The following is a 23959-nucleotide window of genomic DNA, read 5'->3' on the forward strand; positions in this document are numbered from 1 at the left end:
AGCAAGCAAGGTACAAATTAGTAGTTGTGCGAAAATGAGATAAGGAATTGAAGTTTTCCACTAAGTTATGACATTGGTTATGAGAAAATATAATATTATTTTACGGTGAATATAATAAACTTTAGATATCTTATTAGTCTAATAGTTCATGTAAGAGTATTATCAATTTAACATTTAATTTACTAAACTTTTTATTAATTAGCAAAAGAAAAGGTGTATAAAATGAATTACTAGCCTTTAGTGATTATTAGTGGGTCATTTACCTTTGTCCTTTTTAGAAGGTTTGATGATTAATGACAGGCCATCAATGTTAGAAGATGGAATTACAATTTAGATCCGCCTATTAAATTTAATTATTGTACATAGTACAACTCAACAAAAAATATTAAATAAGGGCACTATACTTTTTGCATCATTAACTTCGTACTATCAAATTTGACAATTAGATTAAACTGTTATTACTTTGTGGCATAAAACATTGCTTCAAGAGGACAACAAATTGGAATTTTAAATATTTTAAATATTCGATTTCTGATAAATTGATAGTGTAGGATCACAAATATTACATTTGTTAAAATAATCATAATTAAAATCAAATTAATATAAAATATAATTTAAATTAAAAATCATGAAATATATCCGACCAAAAAGTTTATACCCAATATTTTCGGAAAAAAAATATTTAAACTACAAATTAATCCGTAAAAAAGATGGTATTTTATTTTAATCCATAATTAACAGTTCCTTTTGTCATTAACGGTAACAAATAAAAAAAATTGGAAATGTTGACTGAGTTGCCTTACTATGACTTTCCCTTAGCCAAATCTTCACCATTCCTCTATTTATCGCGATATCCACACACATATAAGAACGAGTTATTTACAACAAATTGGGATTCATTGCTTTTTAGTTTTCCATTAAAGAGAGAGAAAAAAGAAAAAGAAAAGATCAAGTGAGAGGTGGCATCAACCATACCATGGCTGGTTTGCAAAGATCTGCAGTGTCGTTTAGGAGGCAAGGATCTTCAGGGATTGTTTGGGATGACAGGTTTTTGTCCGAGTTAACCCAAGCAAATCAAGAACAACAAGGAGACACCAAGCAAGAAGAACAAGCCCAGGTTGCGCAAGACAACAATAACCCTGAAAAACTCGATGCTATTAAGGATGTTAAGCCCACAAGAAACCTCCCACCCATCAACACCATCGAAAGGAGCCGATCTAATGGTGAAAGGCGAGGTTACCGTACCGGTAAGGTATCCCCTGCTATTGAGCCGCCATCTCCCAAGGTTTCAGCTTGTGGTTTTTGCAGTGCTTTTGGGAAACAACCCAAGAATCATAGGAAAAAGCCTGGTAAGCGTAGATCAAGATAGGCCCTCTTTTATTATCTATTCTTTTTTTTTTTTAAACTCTCTTGTATTTTCCGGTAACCGGAGTTGGAAAACTCCGGCGAACTTGTTGGATAGTACTGGGTATATTGATTTCTGCCTTGTTAGGTTCTTTTAGAAAGATTTAAGTATAAATTAAAGTCCATCTATATGAACAGAGATGTGGAGAATATCTATATTTTTTTCTTTCTTTCTGTTGGGTGTTTAAAGTTTTGATCTTTCCTTCATTGTGTTAATGGTTCTTGTTTCTGTTTATAATTTGTGGATTTAGTGGATATGTAAATCAAATTTAATCTGTAAATGTTCTATTTGGATGCTGTTAAGACAATTCTCACATGTACAAATAGGGACAAAATCTAGATGTAAAACTCTTTCTTTTTTTTCTTTCCCTCTTGATATTCAATTGTTTTTTGTGTTTTCCAGAGTAAGAACAAAAGTTTAATTTGTTATTCATTGAAGATTCTTTTATGTTTTCTTCCAATGGGAAAATGTAGAGGTGCTAAAATTAGGTTTCAGAACTCTGGGATCTCTGATTCTGTGTCTGAATTAGTGGAAAAAAGTGAGTTTGGAAGGGAATCTTTTCCTGTTATGTGTGTTGTGTAGTAAATTTCATTTTGGCAGAGAATTTCAGGAAATGTAGGGATCATGAAACAGTGGGTTTGGTTATGGCTTCTTTTTGGCATCCATTAAAGTTACTTCTTAGGTGTTTTAGTTTCCTTTCTATTGAACCCAATTATACGGTATGTGTCTCCACTGACTAGCAAGGGATTAGGGTTAAGGAAAATCAAATCGACAAAATGCATGTATTTTTATTTAATATATAATTAATAAATATTTTATAGTTGAAATAGTGAAAACATTTTATAAATTTTTGAAAAATTATTACTTTTAGAAATATTTATGAAAAATCTTTGAAATTTTGTCAAATATTTGAGGAATAAAATTTAAACTGGTAACAAATTATTTCAGTTATAAATTATAAAATGTATTATAATGATTAATTTTGATTAATTATTTGTGTTTTTGTGCTGATAATTTATTAAAAGAATATTTAAAATGTTGTTTAAATGGATCACGTGAAATCCAATTGATTGAATAATTTGACCTTAAGTGTAATTTGCTTTAAAAAGTTGGGTTGGATCAAGTTAACAATCTAACAAATTATGGCATAAAATTTGCATTCTCCAACTCTATCGTTAAATGGAATTATTTAAAATAATTCATATTGAAATTCATAAAATTTCTCAAAAGTTTCAATTAAATATTACAAGTTTATGAAAATTTATATTTCTAAGTTTCAGAATTATATCGATGGTCAAATTGATTAAATTATTAATTTTCTATTTAATTGATTCTATTGATTTTTGGTTCAATTAATTCAACCAATTAACTTGATTTGATTCGATCTAAATTAATTTAAATATATATTTATCATGGTTAAAAGTTAATACAAGGAAAAATATTTAGTAACAAATTAAGAACATTAGGAAAATGTTTTTTTAAAGAAAATGGATATTATTTTTATTTCTATATAAATTTTTCTTTTTAAATTTATAATGCTTTATTTAATTATTATAATCACCTAATATGAAAATTGATAAATTGGTTTTTATTTTAAATAATAGATAAATTGGTTTTTGCACTAGATAGAGAGAAGCAAAATACTTATTTTGTTAAAATTTTGCTATTAAATGTATATTTTGTTTTTATATATAAGGCATAATAATGAATTTAATTTTAACCTTTACATCTTTAATGAATAAGCTTTTCCTCAATTTAAATTTGGTTGATTCATTTCTTGATCTAAATAGTAATTTAACTCAATTAAATAATTCAAATACCTTAACTTTATAGATTCCAACTTATAACCCATTTTAATGTAAAATTACAAATTTACTCCTAATATTTTAACTTTTTGCAAATTAGTCCCTAAATCCAAAACTCACAATTAATGAAATATCATGATAGTTGTTTTTCTCTAAGGTCCTTTACAGCCCATGTCTTTCATTATTTCATAAAATTTTCATTGAATATTACCATTTTATCAAATAAGTCCTTAAGCTCAAATTCATTAAAAATCACTTAACAAAATGTGTCTATGTAACAACCAAGCTTAATAACCTATCAATTAAATTCACTAACACTACAAAATCATTCACGAAAAGTCCCTAAATTTTAATAGTTTTACAAATTAACCCTCGGACTAACTAAATTAAGCTAATACGATATCAAAAACGTAAAAATCATTAAAAACTAACATAAATTACATACCATAAGCAAAGGTTGGTCAAAACTTTTGCTTCTCAACTACGGTGGAATCGGTTTTCAATAGAAAATAAGGAAGATGATACAAATTTTTACCTTTTGTTTTGTTTAACATGTCCTTTAATTATTCAATTACATGATTAACCTTTAAAAACTACTATAATTATACTAAAACCTATTCATAAACATCCACTAACTTAGAATATGGTAAAATTACCATCCAAGTCCATTAATTTACCTTTTCAAAGCTATTTGACCCTATTAGCTAATGCGAATAAAATTTTCACCCTTTCAATTTAGTCCTTTTTACTCAATTAACTATTTAAACTTTAAAATTTCTTAAAGAAAATTTAATACGACCCTCATATAACCTTATAAACATTAAATAAATAATAAAATAATGACCCACTTATCGGAATCGTGGTCCCGAAACCACTAAAAATGGGTTGTTACAATATTGGATCTTTAAATCGGTTTAAACTAAGGTTTTTTAGAATTAAATTGATGGTCAAATCGATTAAATCATCAATTTTTTATTTGATTGATCCAATTGATTTTTAGTTTAATCAATTCAACTGGTCGATTCAATTTAAATAATTGAATTAAACATAGATTTATATAGTTAAAAGGTAATATAAAATTTATATAGGAAAAACATTTAATAACAAATTAAGAAAATTAGGAAAATGGATATTATTTTATTTCTATATAACTTCTTTCAAAATATACAATGCTTTGTTTAATTATTATAATCACCTAATATAAAAATAATTATATTTTCATATTTTATTTTTATAGTCCTATAAATCAAACTCTATTATAGCAATAATCCGGATAAACATATCATACTATACCTTTATTTTTGGTTTTTATTAAAAATAAATAAATTGATTTTTTCACCGAGATAAAAGGAGGAAACAATTTTTTGTTAAAATTTTTCTATTAAGTGTATATTTTATCTTTATTATAAGATATAATAATAAATTTAACTCTTGAACTTTACGAATTTATTCAATTTGACCTCTATTCTTTTATTTAAAGTAAATTGGCCTCACTTTTCATTCTTGAAATAATACTATTTGTCTTATATGCCATGACAATAAATAATTTCTGTTCAAAATTAAAAATAAATGTAAAGGTTTTAATGAAAATTCCAGTTTTTTTAAAAATTATTTTTCAAAATTTTGAAAAATTCCAAATTTTTGAAAAAGAAAAGAATTCTTCAAAAAAATTCCTTTTTATAATTTATAGATTAAATTTGACCTTAAAATAAAAATCTTACTAATGAGAGTGTAGGATGAATATATTTTAATTAAAAAATAACAAATTCATTTAATATAAAAATATATCAAAGAAATCAAAATCTTTAGTTAGTATGGTAAAGAAGAAATGATGATTATTTTATTGCAATTCCATTAAATTGTAGTTATTTTTTTTCCTAAAATTAAATACTTGGGTAACATGAAAATCAGATTAGATGGTGTAATGTTTATGTTCCTTTTTCATCCTTCAAATTCAAAGTTAATACTAGTTACATGTTGTGGCAGTAGTAGCCAGTTTGCTTAAAGATTTATATTTTTTATTAAAATTTGAATTTTTTATTCTTTTATTTTTTCTTAATTTGAAAAGCCTTTTTTATAATTTTAGGATTAATCTTTTAAATAATTTATTAGCAAGTAATTCCATATTGGTAATGAAAGGTTGAAGACCAATTTGTTAAAACTTAAAGAATAGAGACCAAATTGAGTAAGAGAATAAAGATAAAGAGTTAAATCTATTATCATACTGTATATGTAAAACATTAAAATAACTATTTAACCGTACCATTTTAATAAAAAAATCATATTAACTTTACTACTCTATCTAACATATGTGAATATATTTATCTACTTTTTCAATATTTTTTTAAAAATGCAATAGAAGACGAAGACTCAGAATTACTTTGCATGATATTCATCTTTTCTACTTTTCCATTTGCATGAAATTTTTACAACTAAAGAGGATAACTAAAATATAAAGCTATTGAGTATATATATATATATATGTTGTTTATTGGGGACATGATGTCGACCTCTAATAATTGAAATGATAAAATAAAAGAAATTAAGAAGAAGAAGAAGAAGAAGATAAGAGTTGGGGGCTAAGACTCCAATGTCTCATCTCTCACATGCACCCATCTTTAAAATCACAGAATGCTCTTATCTATCTATTTATGAGCCATATATATCCTCAAACTCCATAGAACTGATCAATAATGCTATATGTCAAATGCTATATTAATTATAACTTTATTTTATTTATTCATTTTATAATGAATATTGGAGGTAGGGGTCGGTAAAATTTAATTCGATAAATAATTTAAATTTTGAACTAAATAGTTTGAGTTAATCGAGTTATTCGGATCAATTTAAATAAAAAAATCAAAATTTTCAACTCGAATATGAATTACACAATTTGAGTTATTAAAAATTCGAATAAGAAAAATTAAAACTACGTCATTTTAATAAATGTTTACCCATCAAACTTACCTATGTAGTTAAATAATCTTGTACTTTGTTTACTAGTTAAATAATCACTCCATGTAAATGCAACATTGAGTATAAATAATAGGATTCGTTAACTCGATTCGAATTTTTCACTCGATTTAAGAAAATTTCAAATTGAGTTTGGTTGTTAAAATAGGATTTATCAACTCGATTAACTCAAAATTATTTTACTTGATTCGACTCGACTCGCTCGAATACTCATCTCTAATAAAATATATTTGATAAATATTGAACGATTTTAATGCATAAAAAAGTTTGACATTTATTCTTTTAAATCACAATAATTTATTTGACTATTCAATTTTACAAAAAAAAGTTATTTTAGCACTCATTTAATTTTCACTTCTTTTAATTTTTAAATTTACATTTTTTTAAATCATTTCAAAAGCAATAAAAATTATTTTATTAACGTAATATATATACGTAAATTATCATGCTCTGCCACGTGCTTTCATAAAGGTAACCATCGACTCTCTAGTCTGGTTAACGGATTGATGGACTAATTTATTTCTAGAGGTCCACACTCCACAATGCCCACATTGAAACACAGAGATACTGTTTAATATTGGGCCCCTCACCCGTAAAAGATAGTTCAAGTAGTCAACTAACTCGCCATCATCCATATGTGCAAGCCAAGAAATACCCAGTCCCTCCCATACGCTATGAGCAAAATAGCAATTCCTCACAACATGCACACGTGATTGCGGATGTAGATGGCATCTTGGACATAGCGGACTTGAAGTCATCTATCGGTTAAATAAATTAGCCATAGTGGGAATAAAATTCCTAAGAAATCTCCGGCAAGTAATCTTTATTTTGGTGGGATTTGTAGTGCCCACACTGCCTTATAATAGAAATTCATGTTCCGTTCCTGTTGAGTAGTAGCATTAGGATCAAAACTATCTGATGTAAGCAGCTTGTAGCCGCTCTTGACCGTGTATATTCCTATGTTATCCTCCCTCCATACTTGCACATCTTCCTGACATGAGGAAATGGGATGCATAATACTTTCTGAGCTTCTTCTTCCAAAAACAAGCTTCTCACCAACGGTACATTCGAGCTCCCCTTATTATGTAATATCAAATCAGAAATCATATCAATTCGATTTCTAATTAGATTGAATTCTATAGTTGCATTCTCCCGAGAGCCAAAACCATTCCAAATTGATATGATCATCCATCACCAATGTTCCATCTAATCCCCACCTCCAGTGCTCTCCGAGCACTCCAAATACTGGTACTTCGCCCGGTATATAATGGATTTGCACCCGGCTCTATTCTTAAAAAGTCAGTAGAAGGGAGTATTTACCTTTCAAAATACGTGCCACTAATGAATCGGGAATAGTCAATAGCCTCCACCCTTGCTTAGCCAACATGACAATATTAAATTTCCCCAAATCTCGAACCCCATACCTCTCATGTCTTTGGAAACACAAAGCTGAGACCATGAGCACCAATCATACCTCATTTATGACTAGATTTAGCCGACCAAAAGCTGCTCAAAATTCCTTCCATCTCTTGGCAGAGTGAAACCAGTAACAAAAAACATGTCACAGCAAGCGGGAAAATTGTAGAAAAAAATCCAGTTTGAAAATAGTTTTTTTGCGCTGTGAAAAAACAAAATTTTGAAAGTTGGGTTGTTTATGATATATATAGCATTTAACTTTTCTCGAAATCACACATGTGTTTTGGACTAAATGGATTATTGTTGCTCATAACTTTCAACTGAGCGGTGTTTTTTGTTATTCTCATATCATGGATTGTTTCGAGTATGAGCTCAAAAAAATTCGAATCAAATACAGAATAAAAAATTATTTATTTTGTGAAAAAGTAAAACTCTTTCTCTAATAGAAACCGATAAAATTGTTATTTACAAAAATAGATTTTTACTTAGAAATAAATTATCACTATTTTCGAGTAGAATAATAATATTTTAAAATTATGTATAATTTTCTTTTTTTGCCTACCGATATTATTTATTTATAGAGAAAAAATAAAACCCTTGTTTAATTAGTAGGTAATAATATTAATACACAAACAAACATGGAGATACTTTAGCTACCAATAATTAATGAAGTAGGTTTCATTCTTTAAGGGCTGGATTTGCTCACCTATATGGCTATATATTCTCATATCCGAAATTTAACTCTAATTTCTCCTTTTATTTCAAATTCTTATTTTATTTATATATAGAAAAGTAGCCATCCTTTGGCCACCACCAATATTTTTTTTGAATGTAATGAGATGGTGAGAAGGTGGGTGTTGCATATTGAATGATAGTGGGCAAAACAAAGTTAGTGGCCCCCAAACCCAATTCTAAATGTGAACACATTTACCCTTCAAGGTGTAATGTATACACAACTTCAAAGCTTATATCATAACATTTATGTTTTGGGGGGTTTATTGCTACTAGGTTTGAATTGAATGTTGATTATTTATTTTGTAGTATTATCAAATCATTTTCTAGGTATTATTTTTATTTATTTTAATTTACTTACAATTGTCACAATAGTGCCATTAGGAAATTTCATTTTTCTTTTCAAGATTGTTGTTTGGAGGTCATATCATATTTCTTGGCTATGGATTGCATTATTCACATTACATTTTAATCAAAACTTGCGTCTTTATTGGCCTACTTTTATGGCGAAGATTAAGATTGGTTGAATTATTAATCAAATTAAATTATTATTATTTAAATTAATTAAAATTTTAAATTTTAAATTTTTAAAAATAATTAATTGAATGTTGTCAATTTTCAAATTAATAGAAATTTGTAATATGTTTTTTTTCTTTTGATATAATAAGAATATATTTTTATTTGTTTCTAGATGCATAAACATGGCAAAAACAACCAATAAAACAATGCTAAATTAAAAACATTACAAGAAAATCATAATAACAAGCATTAAAAAACACAAGATTCATGGTGAAAACAATAAATTAATATTTTTAATTTTATTTAAATTCATAGTATATATTTCTTTTGCTTTAGCCCAATAGATCAATGCTACTGAGTCATTTGGTTAATATATATTGGCATATTGGGCTTATATATTATTTATCATTATTATTTATCAACCGATTAATGAATTATTTTTAAACATAATTAATTGATAATCGATAATTTATAAAATCTTTAAATAACTCTCAATTAAATTAATTTTAATCATTGATCAATTAATCGAATTAATTTAATTTAACTGATTAATTCAATTTTAATTTAACTATGCACATTCATAAAAAATAAAAATAAAAACATTAATGGAATGGGACAATAATGGTGGGCTTGCACGTTTGAATGAATCGTGGACAAATCAAAGGGACAAGAATCCAAAACACAATGTCATAGAAGGCAAAGATCCAAACATGATCTCAATTCTACTTGGTTAGAAGAGTTCATGCATAAGAATCTTTGATTGAAAAGCCAAAGACTACACTTAAATCCATGATCATAATCAATCTCAATCACCAGAAACTACTTGATGCATTGGCAGTGACATGACTTGTTCTCATAATGGGAAGAAAACATGGATAAACTTCATTTTTATCAAAGCATCAAATTAGGGTGAACAAAATTCGATTTGACTAACAAATTATATTGTAATTTTTTTATGTTCTTGATCCAAATCTTCAACCATTATTAAAAGCAATGCAGACAAATTCTGATACTACAAAAAAAAATTGATGCAATTGGAAGTATAATGTATGACATGCATTGTACTAGACTATATATAGCATTTGTAGTTTGCAAATTATGTAAGTACACAAATAAACCTAGTATGGTACATTGGAGAGCTATTGAAAGAGTTCTTTGGTATCTTAAAAGAACTAAAAACCGTGGCTTGTACTATTTAGATTATCATATGGTATTGGAAGGATATTTTGATGCAAGTTGGATTATTAGCTCAAACGATAACAAATCTACATCAGGTTGGATATTTACATTAAAAGGAGGAAGTGTTAGTTAGGCTTCTAAGAAACAGACTTACATCTCTTGTGCTGTCATGGAATCTGAATTCATAACTTTAACTACAATAAACAAGGACAATGAATGACTAAGAAGATTGATATTATATATAGAGGACAATGAATGACTAAGAAAATTGTTATTATATATAGAGTTGTGGCCATAACCAATGCTAGTCATTTCCCTATTTTGTGATAGTGCACCGACAATATTTAGAGCATGCAATGATGTATATAATGAAAAGTTTAGACATATTAGCATCAAGTATGACTATGTTAGAGAATTAATCTCCAATGAGATAATTATCATTACATATATCAAATTAGCTAATAAAAGCAATGTTGTGCGTTGTTTTTCGAGGTTTCCATTACATACCTAGTCAGTTTTCAATGCAAATCCAACAACAAGAATTCCATAACCTAAACTCAACATTAAAATGACTAATTTTAGTAACAAAACACTAAATCTGAATCACTAATTCTGCCACAACTGCTAACCTTAGGCCTTAACAAAGCTGAAAATCAGCCTTTTGGCATTCAATCACTCACTCAAACAGAGATAACAATCCTACGAATCTCCCAATTTGCCAGAAGAATGTCGTGCGATTCACGAACTTTTACTAGCAACACATCAAAATGTTTAATTAGATCAAATCTTACACACACACACTTCCATACCTACCACATGAAACAAAAATAACAACATCCTCTAAGTGTAAATAGAAACTATTATCGGAGAAATTACCATATTAAGCAAAAACACCTTAATCTCAAATGTCCAGCAACAAAAAGATCAAGAAAATGGAACAAGAAATGAAAGAAAATAGGCAATAAAAAAAACGACAAGGAAAAAAGGATAAAAGAGAAACTAAAAAAATCAATCAGCAACAATTGAAAATAGAATGTGGAAAGAGGGAGGGTTGAATACAACCTCCAACCTGGATTTGAATACAAAACCTCTAACTAAATTAAAGTCTTACCACTAAACCAACAAATTTATTCTTGTTATTAATTGAACATAAATAATATATAGACTTAATATCCAAAGTTAAGGGTTGGGACAAAAATTAACAAAAAATTTAAGCAAAAGGATTCAAACCCAAAACCTCACACATCCTACTCACAACACTAACCACTAAACCAGATTAATTACTTTGACACAATTTCGCAATGCTTATCCTAAAAACAAAATGTGACCACTCTTGGCTTACCAACCCAATTTCTACTAACCCGATTTTTAGGATGTGACAGGTTTATACTTTGATTTATCCGACAATGCATTTGTGTGTCATTATATTTGATTCGGTTCATCCAATGATGCACTTATGTGCCAGTACAATTGCTTCGACTTATTCGATGATGCTTTATGTATGCCAGTATGTTTCCTTCGACTTATCCAATGATGCACTACAGGTGCCAATATATTTCCTTTGATTTATCCGGTGATGCACTATAGTGTCAGATTGGGATGTAGGTTGGTTAATCCGTGTATCCGTCTTGAACCCAAGTCAGTATAATAGGGTTATAAAATGTGAATAGGTTAAATGACATATGAATTGGATTGATATCATGATTTGATGATTCAAATGTAAATTGTGATATATGAATATCGATAGCATGTGAAAGATCATACGAATCAGTTATACAAGCACTGAGGGTCAATATGAAAAGATAACAAATGAATTGATTCGATTTGGAAATGAAATGTGGATATGATTGAATATTGAGAATTGAATAGAAATGCAAAAATTATTGATAATGGTATGCTAGTATGATATGTTCAATTTGCTTGCTTAATTGAAGTGATGTATGCTTGATTCATATGACGAATTTGGTACACTTATGGCATATACATGTTGGTATGTTGATTGAGAATTGACATGAGTTGTATATGAGTTGGTTGATAATAGAATTTGAATTGGATGTATTCAATTGATATAAAATTATATTGCATTAACTTGAATTGTGGAAATTATCACTGAGTATTATCACTTAGCATATGGTTTGCTTTCTCGTATGCAGGTATAGGTACATCTTGAAGTCTTGAGAAGTGATCTTAGCATTCGTGAAACAATCCTTGATTTAACAATGTTTATAAAGCTCTCTTTTGCTTAATATATGACATGTACTTAGGGTTTAAGCCAATTTTGTATCTCAAATGAACATTTTGAGAAATCGTTGGTAAATGTTAACTTAGTTACCATTTTGGTATGTTTTGGTAAGGGTGAGCAAAATTTAATTCAACTTGAAAAAATAGAAAAAAAATTTTAATTTTAAATTATTCGAATCGAGTTAGCCGAATTAATCGAGTCAACTCGATTTTTTTTTCAAAATTTGAGTTCGAATCGAGTTAAGTTTTTGAATTCGAATAACTCAAATAATTCGAATAAACCAAATATTAAACTACCCTAACCTCACCGGCTTCTGCCTTACCAACTCTTCTCTTCAATTTTTTTTACTTTCCTTTTCTCTTCAATTTTTATTTTTATTTTTTACTTTCCCTCCCTCTTTTACACCCAAAAATTCAAAAATCCCCAAAACTCTTTTATTTCTCCCCTTTTACCACCCAAAATCAAAATCCTCTTATTTTTTCATCAATTGCTTTTATTTGTTCACTTCAATTTTTATTTGTGTTCATTTTAAAATTTTAAAGAAAAATATTTTTTAAAAATACATAAAATAAAAACACCAAAATAATTTTTAATTTAACTCGAATAAATATATTTGATTTGATTCTAATTCCATCTCACTTGACTCAATTCGAGAAAATTTCAAATCGAGTTAAGATAATAAAATAAGATTTGTCAACTCGATTAACTCAAAATTTCTTCATTCGATTCAATCGAAAGCTCACCCCTATGTTTTGGCATGAATGCAAATGGTGTAATATTGAATTGGTAGGTATTGAAAGGTTTAAGTTTTGATTCAGGTGTTTCAAAATTGTACCAAATGGACCATTTAGAAATAGAAAGTTACGTTGCGACGAAACCAAGTCAATATGTTGTGTTGCGACGAGGAACCCGTGATTTTGAAAATATTATGATTTGATCCTAATTCAACCTTGGGTTAGTAAAAGAGCTTTCGTAAGCTCGTATAAGACCTGAAATTGATTACATATCGTATTATACACTTATTTTACTTATATTTGAATGTGTAATGGTTTTAATTCGAATATAATTTGATCGTTGTTGCTCTGACAATGTATATGATACATTGTAACTTGGACCTGATGATCGGGTCGGGCAACGAAATGTTACAAAAAGTGAAAAACTTTTGACAGAGATTTACCATTTTTCTCTAAAGAAAAAATTCTTTCAAGATGAATGCATATTGTCGAAACCACTTTTTAAAATTTAGGAAAAAATGGGGATCGACTTTGAAAACGAAATATGGAGTCGCCACCAATCTTTTTTGTTTAGGTGTGATTGGATCACCAAGAAGTTTAGTTATTTTAATAAAACATTTTGGTTTACTAAAACAACGATTTTGGCCTACGAAAATATGAGAAAACGGGTTTGGGAGTCGGTTACGTATGAGGAAGGATTAGCACCCTTATTACGCCTAAAACTGGTACCAAATTGATTAAATACTGTCCTTATGTATGAGATTAAAATATTTTTGAAATGTGGTTCCTTTTATAAATATTTGAAGAGCTCAAGTTGGTCGTCAAGATTTTATTGTTTCAGAGGAATACAGCATCACATCCAGCACGATAGGACACGATCCTTTATACCCTCGAAAACACGATAAATTTTGACTTCCAAAAGTTCATATGTTGCAAATTACAAAAGGATACCCCATTATTTAGTCCAACGAAAAACAGAAACCCAGCACGGTAGGGCACGGTTTCTTGAATTTCCAAACATTGAACATTGTCTCGCTTTAGAAAACACGGGTGAAATTCCGAAGGAATATTCAATTATTTTGAACAAACGGGAAATCGAAACCCAGCATGATAGGGCACTATTCCCCGAATTTCCAAACATTGAATATTGCCTTGTTTTAGCGTTTGAAAAAACACAAGTAAAATTCTAAAGAAATATTCGGTTATTTTGAACAAGCGGGAAATCGAAACCCAGCACGATAGGGCACTATTCCCCGAATTTCCAAACATCGAATATTGCCTTTGTTTTAGTGAATCTTCAAATAAACAATTGTAGAACTAGCTAAAAACGTATTAATTTTACTTGAAATAAAACGAAATTAATCTTAAAGATTTGGACCTTATAAAACCATATTTCGTAAACCAAGTGAAAAACAATGATATGGGATAATGTACACACATAAGATACAATACTTGATGAATGAGGGTAATGTGTCTTGTTTAATCAACTAACAAAATAAATAATTAAATATAATTGACCTAGGAAAATATAGTCAAACTCACAAGCATGGATGAACAATGATTGGTTTAATGATATCAAAGAAATAAATGAATATGGTACAACAAATATACATAGTATACAAAACAATATGAAATACATAGTATACAAAACAATATGAACAAACTACAAAGACAATAATTATTAAGGCAAAGATTATGGAAAAGGAAATTTGAGTCGAATAATATGCATAAACAGGTTAAGGATGATGTATCCATTTAAAGTTACGAACGTACATGCATATAAAAATAGTATTTAAATGTGAAATTTTAAATCAAAACAATATGTAGTAAAATGTGTTCTTAAAAAAGTGACTTATATACGTAAATATATATATATATAGAAAAATTTAAGAGAATTCATAAAATAATTTAGCATGGGACTAAATATGTACATAGAACTAAATTATTTATTATACATGAACAAATATACATGAAACATTTGAACAAGTGTTATATAAATATTTTAAATAATATGGTATAAAAATGAACTACAAAATGGTGATTAAAATATATAAAAAAAAGGTTATTGAAATAGCTCAACACATATATAAAAATATTAGGCACTTTAAAGTAATATTACAAATTACAAACTTTAATTAAAAATGTACATGTACAAATATATATAGAATATTTAAAGAAATATCATATAAATATCGAAATAACATGATAAAAAAACTTCAAACTCATTGTACAAGGAAGATTATAGGTATAAAATCATGGATCTAATAATGTGTATAGATTAAATATACGTACCAATATATATATATATATATATAAGTATAAAATAATTTAAAAATATGTAAAACATGTATACAAAACATATTAAAATAATAAATATATATATATGAATGTAGGAATAGATTCAAAAAACATATATGAAATAACATAACATTAATAATGTACATAGAATAAAGTTAATTTTATTATAAAGTATACATATAAATATAATGATGTATGAAAACATTTATATATAAAAAGTTTGCAAAATGTGAAGATGATATGACATAAACATTTACCTAGGTAATTCAAAATGTACAAATAAGTTAATAAGAATAAAAAAAAAAACTATGAAATGAAACTCTTTTAGGAAATAAAAAAACGTAATTAAAATAAAATTAAAACAAAAAAACGGCTAATTTACAAATAAAATAATCAAAAGAGGACCAAAGTGCGATGCGCGCCAACTTATAGGGACTAGAATTGGAAATAACCCAAGTTCTAAAACGCAGCGCAGAGGCATGGACCAAAGCGCAAACACGAGTAAATTATCGAGCCAAATTTAAAAAAAACAAAGTAAAATGCATAAGGCGCAATCGCAGACTCGCACGAAAGGGGAGGACCTAACGCGCAAATTCCCTATTTTAAGCGCAGAGGAGCAGATCCGGGTCATGGAACGGGTCCTCGCCTGAACGACGTTGTTTTTTGGAGCCACTGAATCAGGCTCAAAACGACGCCATATTCAGTCCTTTAAAAAAAAGCCTAAAATCTGATGTTTTGGCCACCCAAACCCTAGTCCCCATTTCATTTCCTTCAACCGAACCCTAATCCTTCCTCTACAATGTCAATCCGCCGCAATAAACGGCGATCAACCTGTTCGAGTCTCAAGGTGATTTTCTTTCTACCTTCAGCTCCCCTCGTACCTCGATTTCAACGAAGCAGAAGAGATCTCATGGCATATTTACAAGGTAAGGTTTAATTTCTTTTTCCTTTTATACATTCAAAATGCGAAAGAACAAAAGAAAATCCAGAAAGAAAGGAACTGAGCAAAGAAGAAAAAGAGAAGTCTCAGAAATTTGGATCGAAAATCACCTTCAAATATTAGTTGCTTTTTTTTTGTATTCTGTGTGTGTAATATGCGTCTGTAACCTTACAAATGATGAAATCTCTTGGCTTTATAGCCGAAGAGATAGAAAATGATAAAAAAGAAATAAAAAATACAATATTTGTTCTTTGGTTTGCTGTGCGTTCGTCCTTTTTGGAGGTACAGGTGTGCGTGCTGGCAATCTGAAATTTGGGCTTTGGGTACGGAGGTGCGGGCGTGGCTGCTGGAGCGCTGGAGCGTCTGGTCTTTGCTTGGTTAGAAATGGCTGGCTACTGGACCTTACGGAGGCGCTGGAGGCTAGCTGCGGTGCAAGCATAGGCTAGGGTTTCTACCTTGGTTTTTGGCTTTTGGGCATTGGGCCTATTGGGCCATCAGAGTTTTGGGTTAAGGATTTGTAATTGGGCTGGTTAGTTTTGGGTTTTGGACATTTAATGGACTGTTTTAATATCTGGATTTTTTCTATTTATTATTTAATCTGGGCCAAAATTGGCCTATTACACATATCAACTATTTTTATTTTACTTTTTCCTTTTCCTATTTTTGAAATTCTTAAAAATTTATTTATTTTAATATTTTGACCGTTCAAATTGACAGTTGGATTAGTTGAATCATGAATCAATAGTTTGGCCAGTTCGACCACCGATCTAGTTTTAAAACCTTACTTTTAAGCTATAAATTAGGGATTTAGAGACTATTTTCCTTTTTTAATTTTTTTTTATATATTCTTAGCTAATTTAAATATGCTTCTAAATTGAGGGATAATTAAGCAAAATTTTCAGAACATAAACTCTTATTTTCTCTTTTTCTCCTTTTCTTTTCTTCCTTCCCTTTGTGCTACAATTGTAACACCCCTACCCGTATCCATTGCCGGAATAGGTATGAGGCATTACCGGAGTTTACTGAACATTTTCAGATAATTCTGAGTCATTTATTATTCATATTTTGAAAATAATCATAACGTCTCTTTATTGGGCCCTCGAAGCCCCAAACATACATTAAAAACCAACCGGAATTAAATCGGGATCATAAAAAATTTCGCAAAATCTTAAATTTTATTTTCATCTAAGTACTTACCATTTCAATGCTTCTTATAATTAAACATGTTACTATTCAATCAATAGCTTGACCTTTGTCTAAGCGTCAAGCCACGTCATTGTTAGTATACTTGCACATATTTCATATAAATTCAATATTGATATACTTATTTTCTCGACATGTCACACTTGAGTTTAATAATTGTCTTTACTTACAAAATTTCCTTGTATCAACATATCAAAGATAATCATCTATGTACATGTCATGAAACATATCATTCTATTACCGTTTCTTCATAAGCATATATCATTCATTTCATTATATCAATATTTCATGCTCCATCATTTCCATATATTTTATGTATATTTATTCCGGTAATAGCTTATATCAAACTTAACATAAATTATATTCCATGTACTTATACTTATTTCGTTTATCTATCTTAATAATTATTTCATATAATCATTCGTCATCTAATACATATTACTTGAATATCAATTGTTCAACAGATGTCATAGCGTCTCCCATCCACGGTCTTATTTATCTTTGACATGATGCCATAGTGTCTTTCAACTATGGTCTTACTCATTTTCTGTCATGTTGCCATGGTATCTTTCAACCATGGTCTTACACATTTCATATCAGGTTGCCATGGAATCTTTCAACCATGGTCTTACACATTTCATATCGAGTTGCCATGGTGTCTTTCAACCATGGTCTTACACATTTCATATCAGTGCCATGGTATCTTTCAACCATGGTCTTACACATTTCATTTCGAGAGCACACCCCATGAACCTCATCCTTACATGGGATTACCGGTCAGGGCTAAATCCTCAGTAATATAAACTCATAGAGTATTGTCGGGATTACCGGTCCAAAGCTAAATTCCTGCAACGACAATTACTCTAATGAGCTTGGATCTGATTACCATCCGGCTAAGTTCAGACCTAATTTGGATTACCCGTCCGGCTAAATCCATTTTACACGTATTCTTCGGAAGGCTATATCGAATATGATCACCCGTCCGGCTAGATCCTTTTACCGTCAATTCCTTTTCAGAGATCCATCGAATTTTCCTTTCATTCAACCGGGATTTATTTTCAATTTATATCGAGTATTATCAATATTTCATCAAATATCATGAATTGAACATTCAAATCATATTTTCATCACATAACCACATATTTCAAGTATTTAAAATACAATTCAAGTGTAATACCCCTACCCGTATTTATTGCCGGAATAGGGTACGAGGCATTACCGGAGTTTACGAATTAATTTTTTTTTTCAATTCAACATATTTTCATGATAGATTCATGCATTTATATAAGATAACGTCATCACATATCTATAACCAGGTTTGTTAACCATACTAATGGCTAACTTTACATTCATTTCACGTTAACATTTACTTTGTTAGCTTATACATGCCATTGATTTCCAAAATAAAGTTTCTTTATATACCGAAATCCTGAGGTTGACAGTGTGATGTGTCTCCGACCAAATCCGACCTCCGAGCTCTTAACACTACAAAACAGGGAAAAAGGAAACGGGGTAAGCACTTTGTGCTTAGTAAGCTCATGTAACAAGAATTATACTTACCTAATATTTTCAATACAATACAATAAACATCCATATATCCATTCAATGCATTATTACCCTAATATGCACAAACTCAACATTCAAGTTAGTACAATAATTTCCATGTACCAATAATATATACCATGATTGATGAGCTCGTCAATACCATGATTTCCATTTCCTTGTTATTTTTCCATATTTATCCCGTTGAATTTATTGGAATTTCGATGGATTTTCAGAGGTACACTTTTAGTGTACAATTCCGGGTCCGTCAATTCATATTCATGTGCGCACATTTCCATTTCAGAGAGCACACTCCCGCGAACCTCAACCTTGCAGCGGGATTACCAATCCAGCTAAATCCTCGCAATATAAACTCATAGAGTATTGTCGGGATTACCAGTCAGGCTAAATCCTGCAACAACAATTACTCTAATGAGCTTTGATCCAATTACCATCCAGGCTAAATTCAGACCCTAATTGGATTACCCGTCCGGCTAAATCCATTTTACACATATTCTTCGGGAGGGCTATATCAGATAGGATCACCCGTCCGGCTAGATCCTTTTACCGTCAATTCCTTTTCGAGATCCATCGAATTTTCCTTTAATTCAACCGGGATTTCTTCCCATTTTATCAAATATATCAATGTTTCATTAATTTTCATACAATGAACATTCAAATCATATTCACATCAATAACATACAATCTCAAGCATTTAAGAATATAATTCAAGTTACACGAACTTACCTTGATACTTGTTTGTAAACAGTAAAAATCTATTAATCCCGAACTTTTTCCTTTCCTCGATCTAGCTTCGTATTTGAATCTTCTGGATCTAAATAAATAAATTTAATTATCAATTTAATACATTTCATGTTCATATGCAACATTCTTTATAATTCAACTATTATTTATAGTTCATTCAAAGCTGTCTACTTGAGTCATAGTCACTAAATTATTTATAACTTGAGTTACGGAACTCCAAATTAAGATCCGTTAATTTTCACTGAAACTAGACTCATATATATTTTTACCATAAAATTTTCAGAATTTTTGTTTTAGCCAATCAGTACAGTTTATTCTTCAAATTCACCCCTGTTCTGTTGTCTAACAGTTCTGACCCTTCTTCACTAAAAATAAATTATCTCTTTATACAGAATTCAAATGATGTTCTCGTTTGTTTCTATTAAAAATAGACTCATTCCGAATTCTATACATATAAATTTAAGTTCCTAATTATTTTTATTCAATTTTTTATAATTTTTCAAAGTCAGAACAGGGGAACCCGAATTCATTCTGACCTTGTCTCACAAAATTCATTATATCTCAAAATTTACAAATCCATTGCTTACAATATTTCTTCTATGAGAAATTAGACTCAATAAGCTTTAATTCCATATTTTGTTCATCTTCTAATTCGATTCCTACAATTTTTGGTGATTTTTCAAAGTTAGCCTACTGCTGCTGTCCAAACTGTTTTAGTGCAAGCTGTTTATTACCATTTTTCCCCTAAGCTTTTAATAAATGATAATTTCGTCCCTACTCAATTAGCCTCTCAATTGAGCTGATTTTTCTCAATTAACATTTTATTCTATCACCTTAAACTAGTTTACAACCTTTAGGAATCATAATTTCAGCAATAGACTTTAATTACAAACATTTTCACAATTAGGTCCCAAAAAATCAATTTCCATTGAAATTGCCTAATAAAATCATCTCATAAACAAATTAAAGCTTTAATTTCATTCTATTTCATCATAAACTTACAGCACTCAACCATGGTGACTTTAAATTTCATCCATGAAATCAAAAACTAATGAATTTAATAGTAGGATCTAGTTGTAAAAGTCTTAGAAACACAAAAATTACAAGAAAAAGGCAAGGATTAACTCACTTGGTGCAAAAATTATGAAATACCAGCTTAGAGAACCCTCCTATGGCGTTTTTAGCTGCTGGAATTGAAGAGAAATGAAGAGAAATCTAGATATTTCCTATTTAGTCCTAGTTTTATTTAGTTAAATTTGCAATATTCCAATTTTACCCTTAATTTATCAATTTTTCTGCTGATTTCATACCCTTTCCGTCCAGCCCAAATAAATTTTGGGTCTAATTGCCTTTTATATCCTTTCTCATTAGACTAATAAGCTATTTAATCACTCTAGCAACTTTTACACCTATTACAATTCAGTCCTTTTCATTTAATTGACTACCCAAACATTAAAATTTCCTAACGAAATTTTAATACCACATTAATAACATTTCATAAATATTTATAAAATTATTTTGACTCGGTTTTACGAGATAGAGGTCCCGATACCTTATTTTACCCAATTTCTTCAATAATTTCTTTTTCTAACTAATCACTAAATTGATAAAATTTTCCTATCAATATTTTCATACGATTTTCCTATCATATAAATTTTCAAGCAAAAATATTGAAATAAATTTCTCTTTAAATCGGATTTGTGGTTACGAAACCACTGTTCCGATAACATTGAATTTACGCCATTACATCAAGTTACACAAACTTACCTTATTGCTTGTTTGTGTTTATAATTTCATTAATCCGATATATTTTCTTTTCCACGATCAAGTCTCATATTTGAGTCGTCCGGATCTTTATAAATAAATTTGATCATCATTTTCATTCATTTCATATTCTAATGCATTTAATTAATGCTCTAGGCAAAATTACCATTTTGCCCCTAAACTTTTAATTAATGACGATTTCATCCTTAGGGTCAGGAAAATAAAATTCTTGCAATTTAATCCTTATTTTCAGCTATTATTCTCATACATATTGATAGCAGTCCATGAATTCTATAAAATATCAGAATTTTCCATAATTTCAACACTTTTTAATTTAATCCCTAAAACATGTTTTCCCCCTATCATGAACTAAATTAATAATTTTATTCAATTTTGTAATTTAAATAATAAAACAATCCATTTCATGCAATTTGGTTATTTCTGACATTTTTACAAAATTGTCCATAAAGTTTTACTTTTATTCAATTTAGTCCCTGAGCCTAAAATATGCAAATTAGCCATGCTAAATGAATATTAATATATTTTTTCCTCCTCCTCCTCTCCATTCCACATCCTTAATGTATATAACACACTTGTAAGTAACATTATCTATATTTTTTTTATTTACTTTTATGAATATTCAAGCTGTCCATCTGTGTCATAGTCACTAAATTATTTATATCTGAAACTATAGAACTCAAAATTAAGATCCGCTAATTTTTCCTGAAACTAGACTCATATATATTCTTACCATAAATTTTTCAGAATTTTTGGTTTAGCCAATAAATACAGTTTATTCTTTAAAGTTACCCTGCTTACATTGTCCGAGCTTCGACCCTTCTTTACTAAAAATTAGTTATCTCCTCGTACATAATTTGAATGGTATTCAAGTTTATTTCTGTTGAAAATAGACTCATTCAAGATTCTAAACATATAAATTTAAGCCCCTAATTATTTCTATCCAATTTTTGATGATTTTCCAAAGTCAGAATAGGGGAACCCAAATTCATTATATTTCATGATTTAAAAATCCATTACTTACACCGTTTCTTCTATAAGAAACTAGACTCAATAAGCTTTAATCTCATATTTTATTCATCCTATAATTAGATTTCTACAATTTTTGGTGATTTTTCAAAGTTAGACTACTGCTGCTGTCCATAACTGTTTTAGTGCAAGATATTAATTACCATGTTATAACACCCTTATTTTCTTTTTCTACAACATTTCTCATCACTTTCTCTTATTTTCTCTTCACTAACATATCAAGAACATAGAACCTTATGTAAGAAAACTCTACTATAACATTATTTCCATGCTTTGTTAATAATAACAAACTTAAAAACATATTGAAATCTTGATGTACTTACCTTTTCTTATTGACTTCAATCTTTAACTTGATTTTTCTCTCTCCTCCAGCTTCTATTTCTTGAATCCAACTTGATATTCTTGCTCCCCATCATCTCCTTGCTATCTTTCTCTCTTGATGGCTATGGAAATTCTTTCAATTTTTAGGTGAAAATAATGAATTTTTGGAGGAAGGACTAAATTGTAAGAAAAGGAAAACTTTCTTTCTTCTTCTTCTTCTCACGTTAGTTGCATGAGAATGGTGATCATCCTCCCCTTTCTTTCCTTACATACATATATATATTAAATAAAATAATAATAAAATAATAAAATATCATTTAAAAATCAATTTAAAGTATTAATAAACTAATATTTATTTATTTAATTTATCTAAAATATCTCCAACATCATCATTGTCTCTAGATTTCTCTCTCTTCAATTGACCATTTTGCCCTTCGTGATCTTTTAAAATTCCAATCTTGAGTCATCACTTAATTTGGTAAAATTGCAATTTAGTCCTCATAATTCTTCACCTATTCAATTTGGTCCTAATTCATCAATTTTCCTTGGTTTCTAGATCATTCCACCCTTAAAATATTTGCACTATTAGTCCTTCAACTTTTCATATTTACACTTTAATCCTTCAAATTTTGAGTATTTACTCTTGGGCCACAAAACTTTTCTCACTTTTACAATTTAATCCTTTCTTGAATCAATATGTCATAATATACTTCCTAATATTGACATAACTCAAAATTTCCCTTTTTGTCACTTTATTTTCTTATTTTACTATATCACGGATAATATTTTACTATAAAAATTTTCGGGGTATTACAGCAATAGTTCAGTAACAAACTCTTTTCTCTTCCCTTCGATCTCCTTTTGATTTACACCACCGAAAATTCCTAAGCTTGTGACAATTGTAATACTCCACCGTGGCTCTGTCAAGACTTTGTTTGCCTCGTTCCCTTCCACGTCTTCATCTTCCATTACCTCAATCCTTTCTTCCAAATTGATCTCCGTGAGAAATCTTTAAAGCATGTTTTTCCTCAACATGAAAGCTTATGTGTTGTTCATGCACAAGCAAATTGCTTT

The 23959-nt window shown here is 29.2% G+C and overlaps 1 protein-coding gene and 1 long non-coding RNA gene across 2 annotated transcripts; one reads left to right on the forward strand and one right to left on the reverse strand.

Annotated features, from left to right (window-relative positions):
* The first annotated feature begins 830 nt into the window (after positions 1–830).
* Positions 831–1712, forward strand: LOC108488407 (uncharacterized protein At1g15400). Its single transcript, XM_017792688.2, has one exon. The coding sequence runs from the start codon at positions 977–979 to the stop codon at positions 1367–1369; it is 393 nt and encodes a 130-aa protein (XP_017648177.1). The 5' UTR covers positions 831–976; the 3' UTR covers positions 1370–1712.
* Positions 1713–18702: 16990 nt separating this feature from the next.
* On the reverse strand, positions 18703–19829 carry LOC128281481 (uncharacterized). The gene is made up of 2 exons (XR_008271696.1): positions 19736–19829; positions 18703–18931 (listed from the first exon to the last, which is right to left on the reverse strand). It is a non-coding gene; the product is annotated as an uncharacterized LOC128281481 (long non-coding RNA).
* Between the last annotated feature and the right edge of the window lie 4130 nt (positions 19830–23959).

Source organism: Gossypium arboreum, chromosome 10 (genome assembly GCF_025698485.1).
Source record: "Gossypium arboreum isolate Shixiya-1 chromosome 10, ASM2569848v2, whole genome shotgun sequence".
Lineage (NCBI taxonomy): Eukaryota > Viridiplantae > Streptophyta > Magnoliopsida > Malvales > Malvaceae > Gossypium > Gossypium arboreum.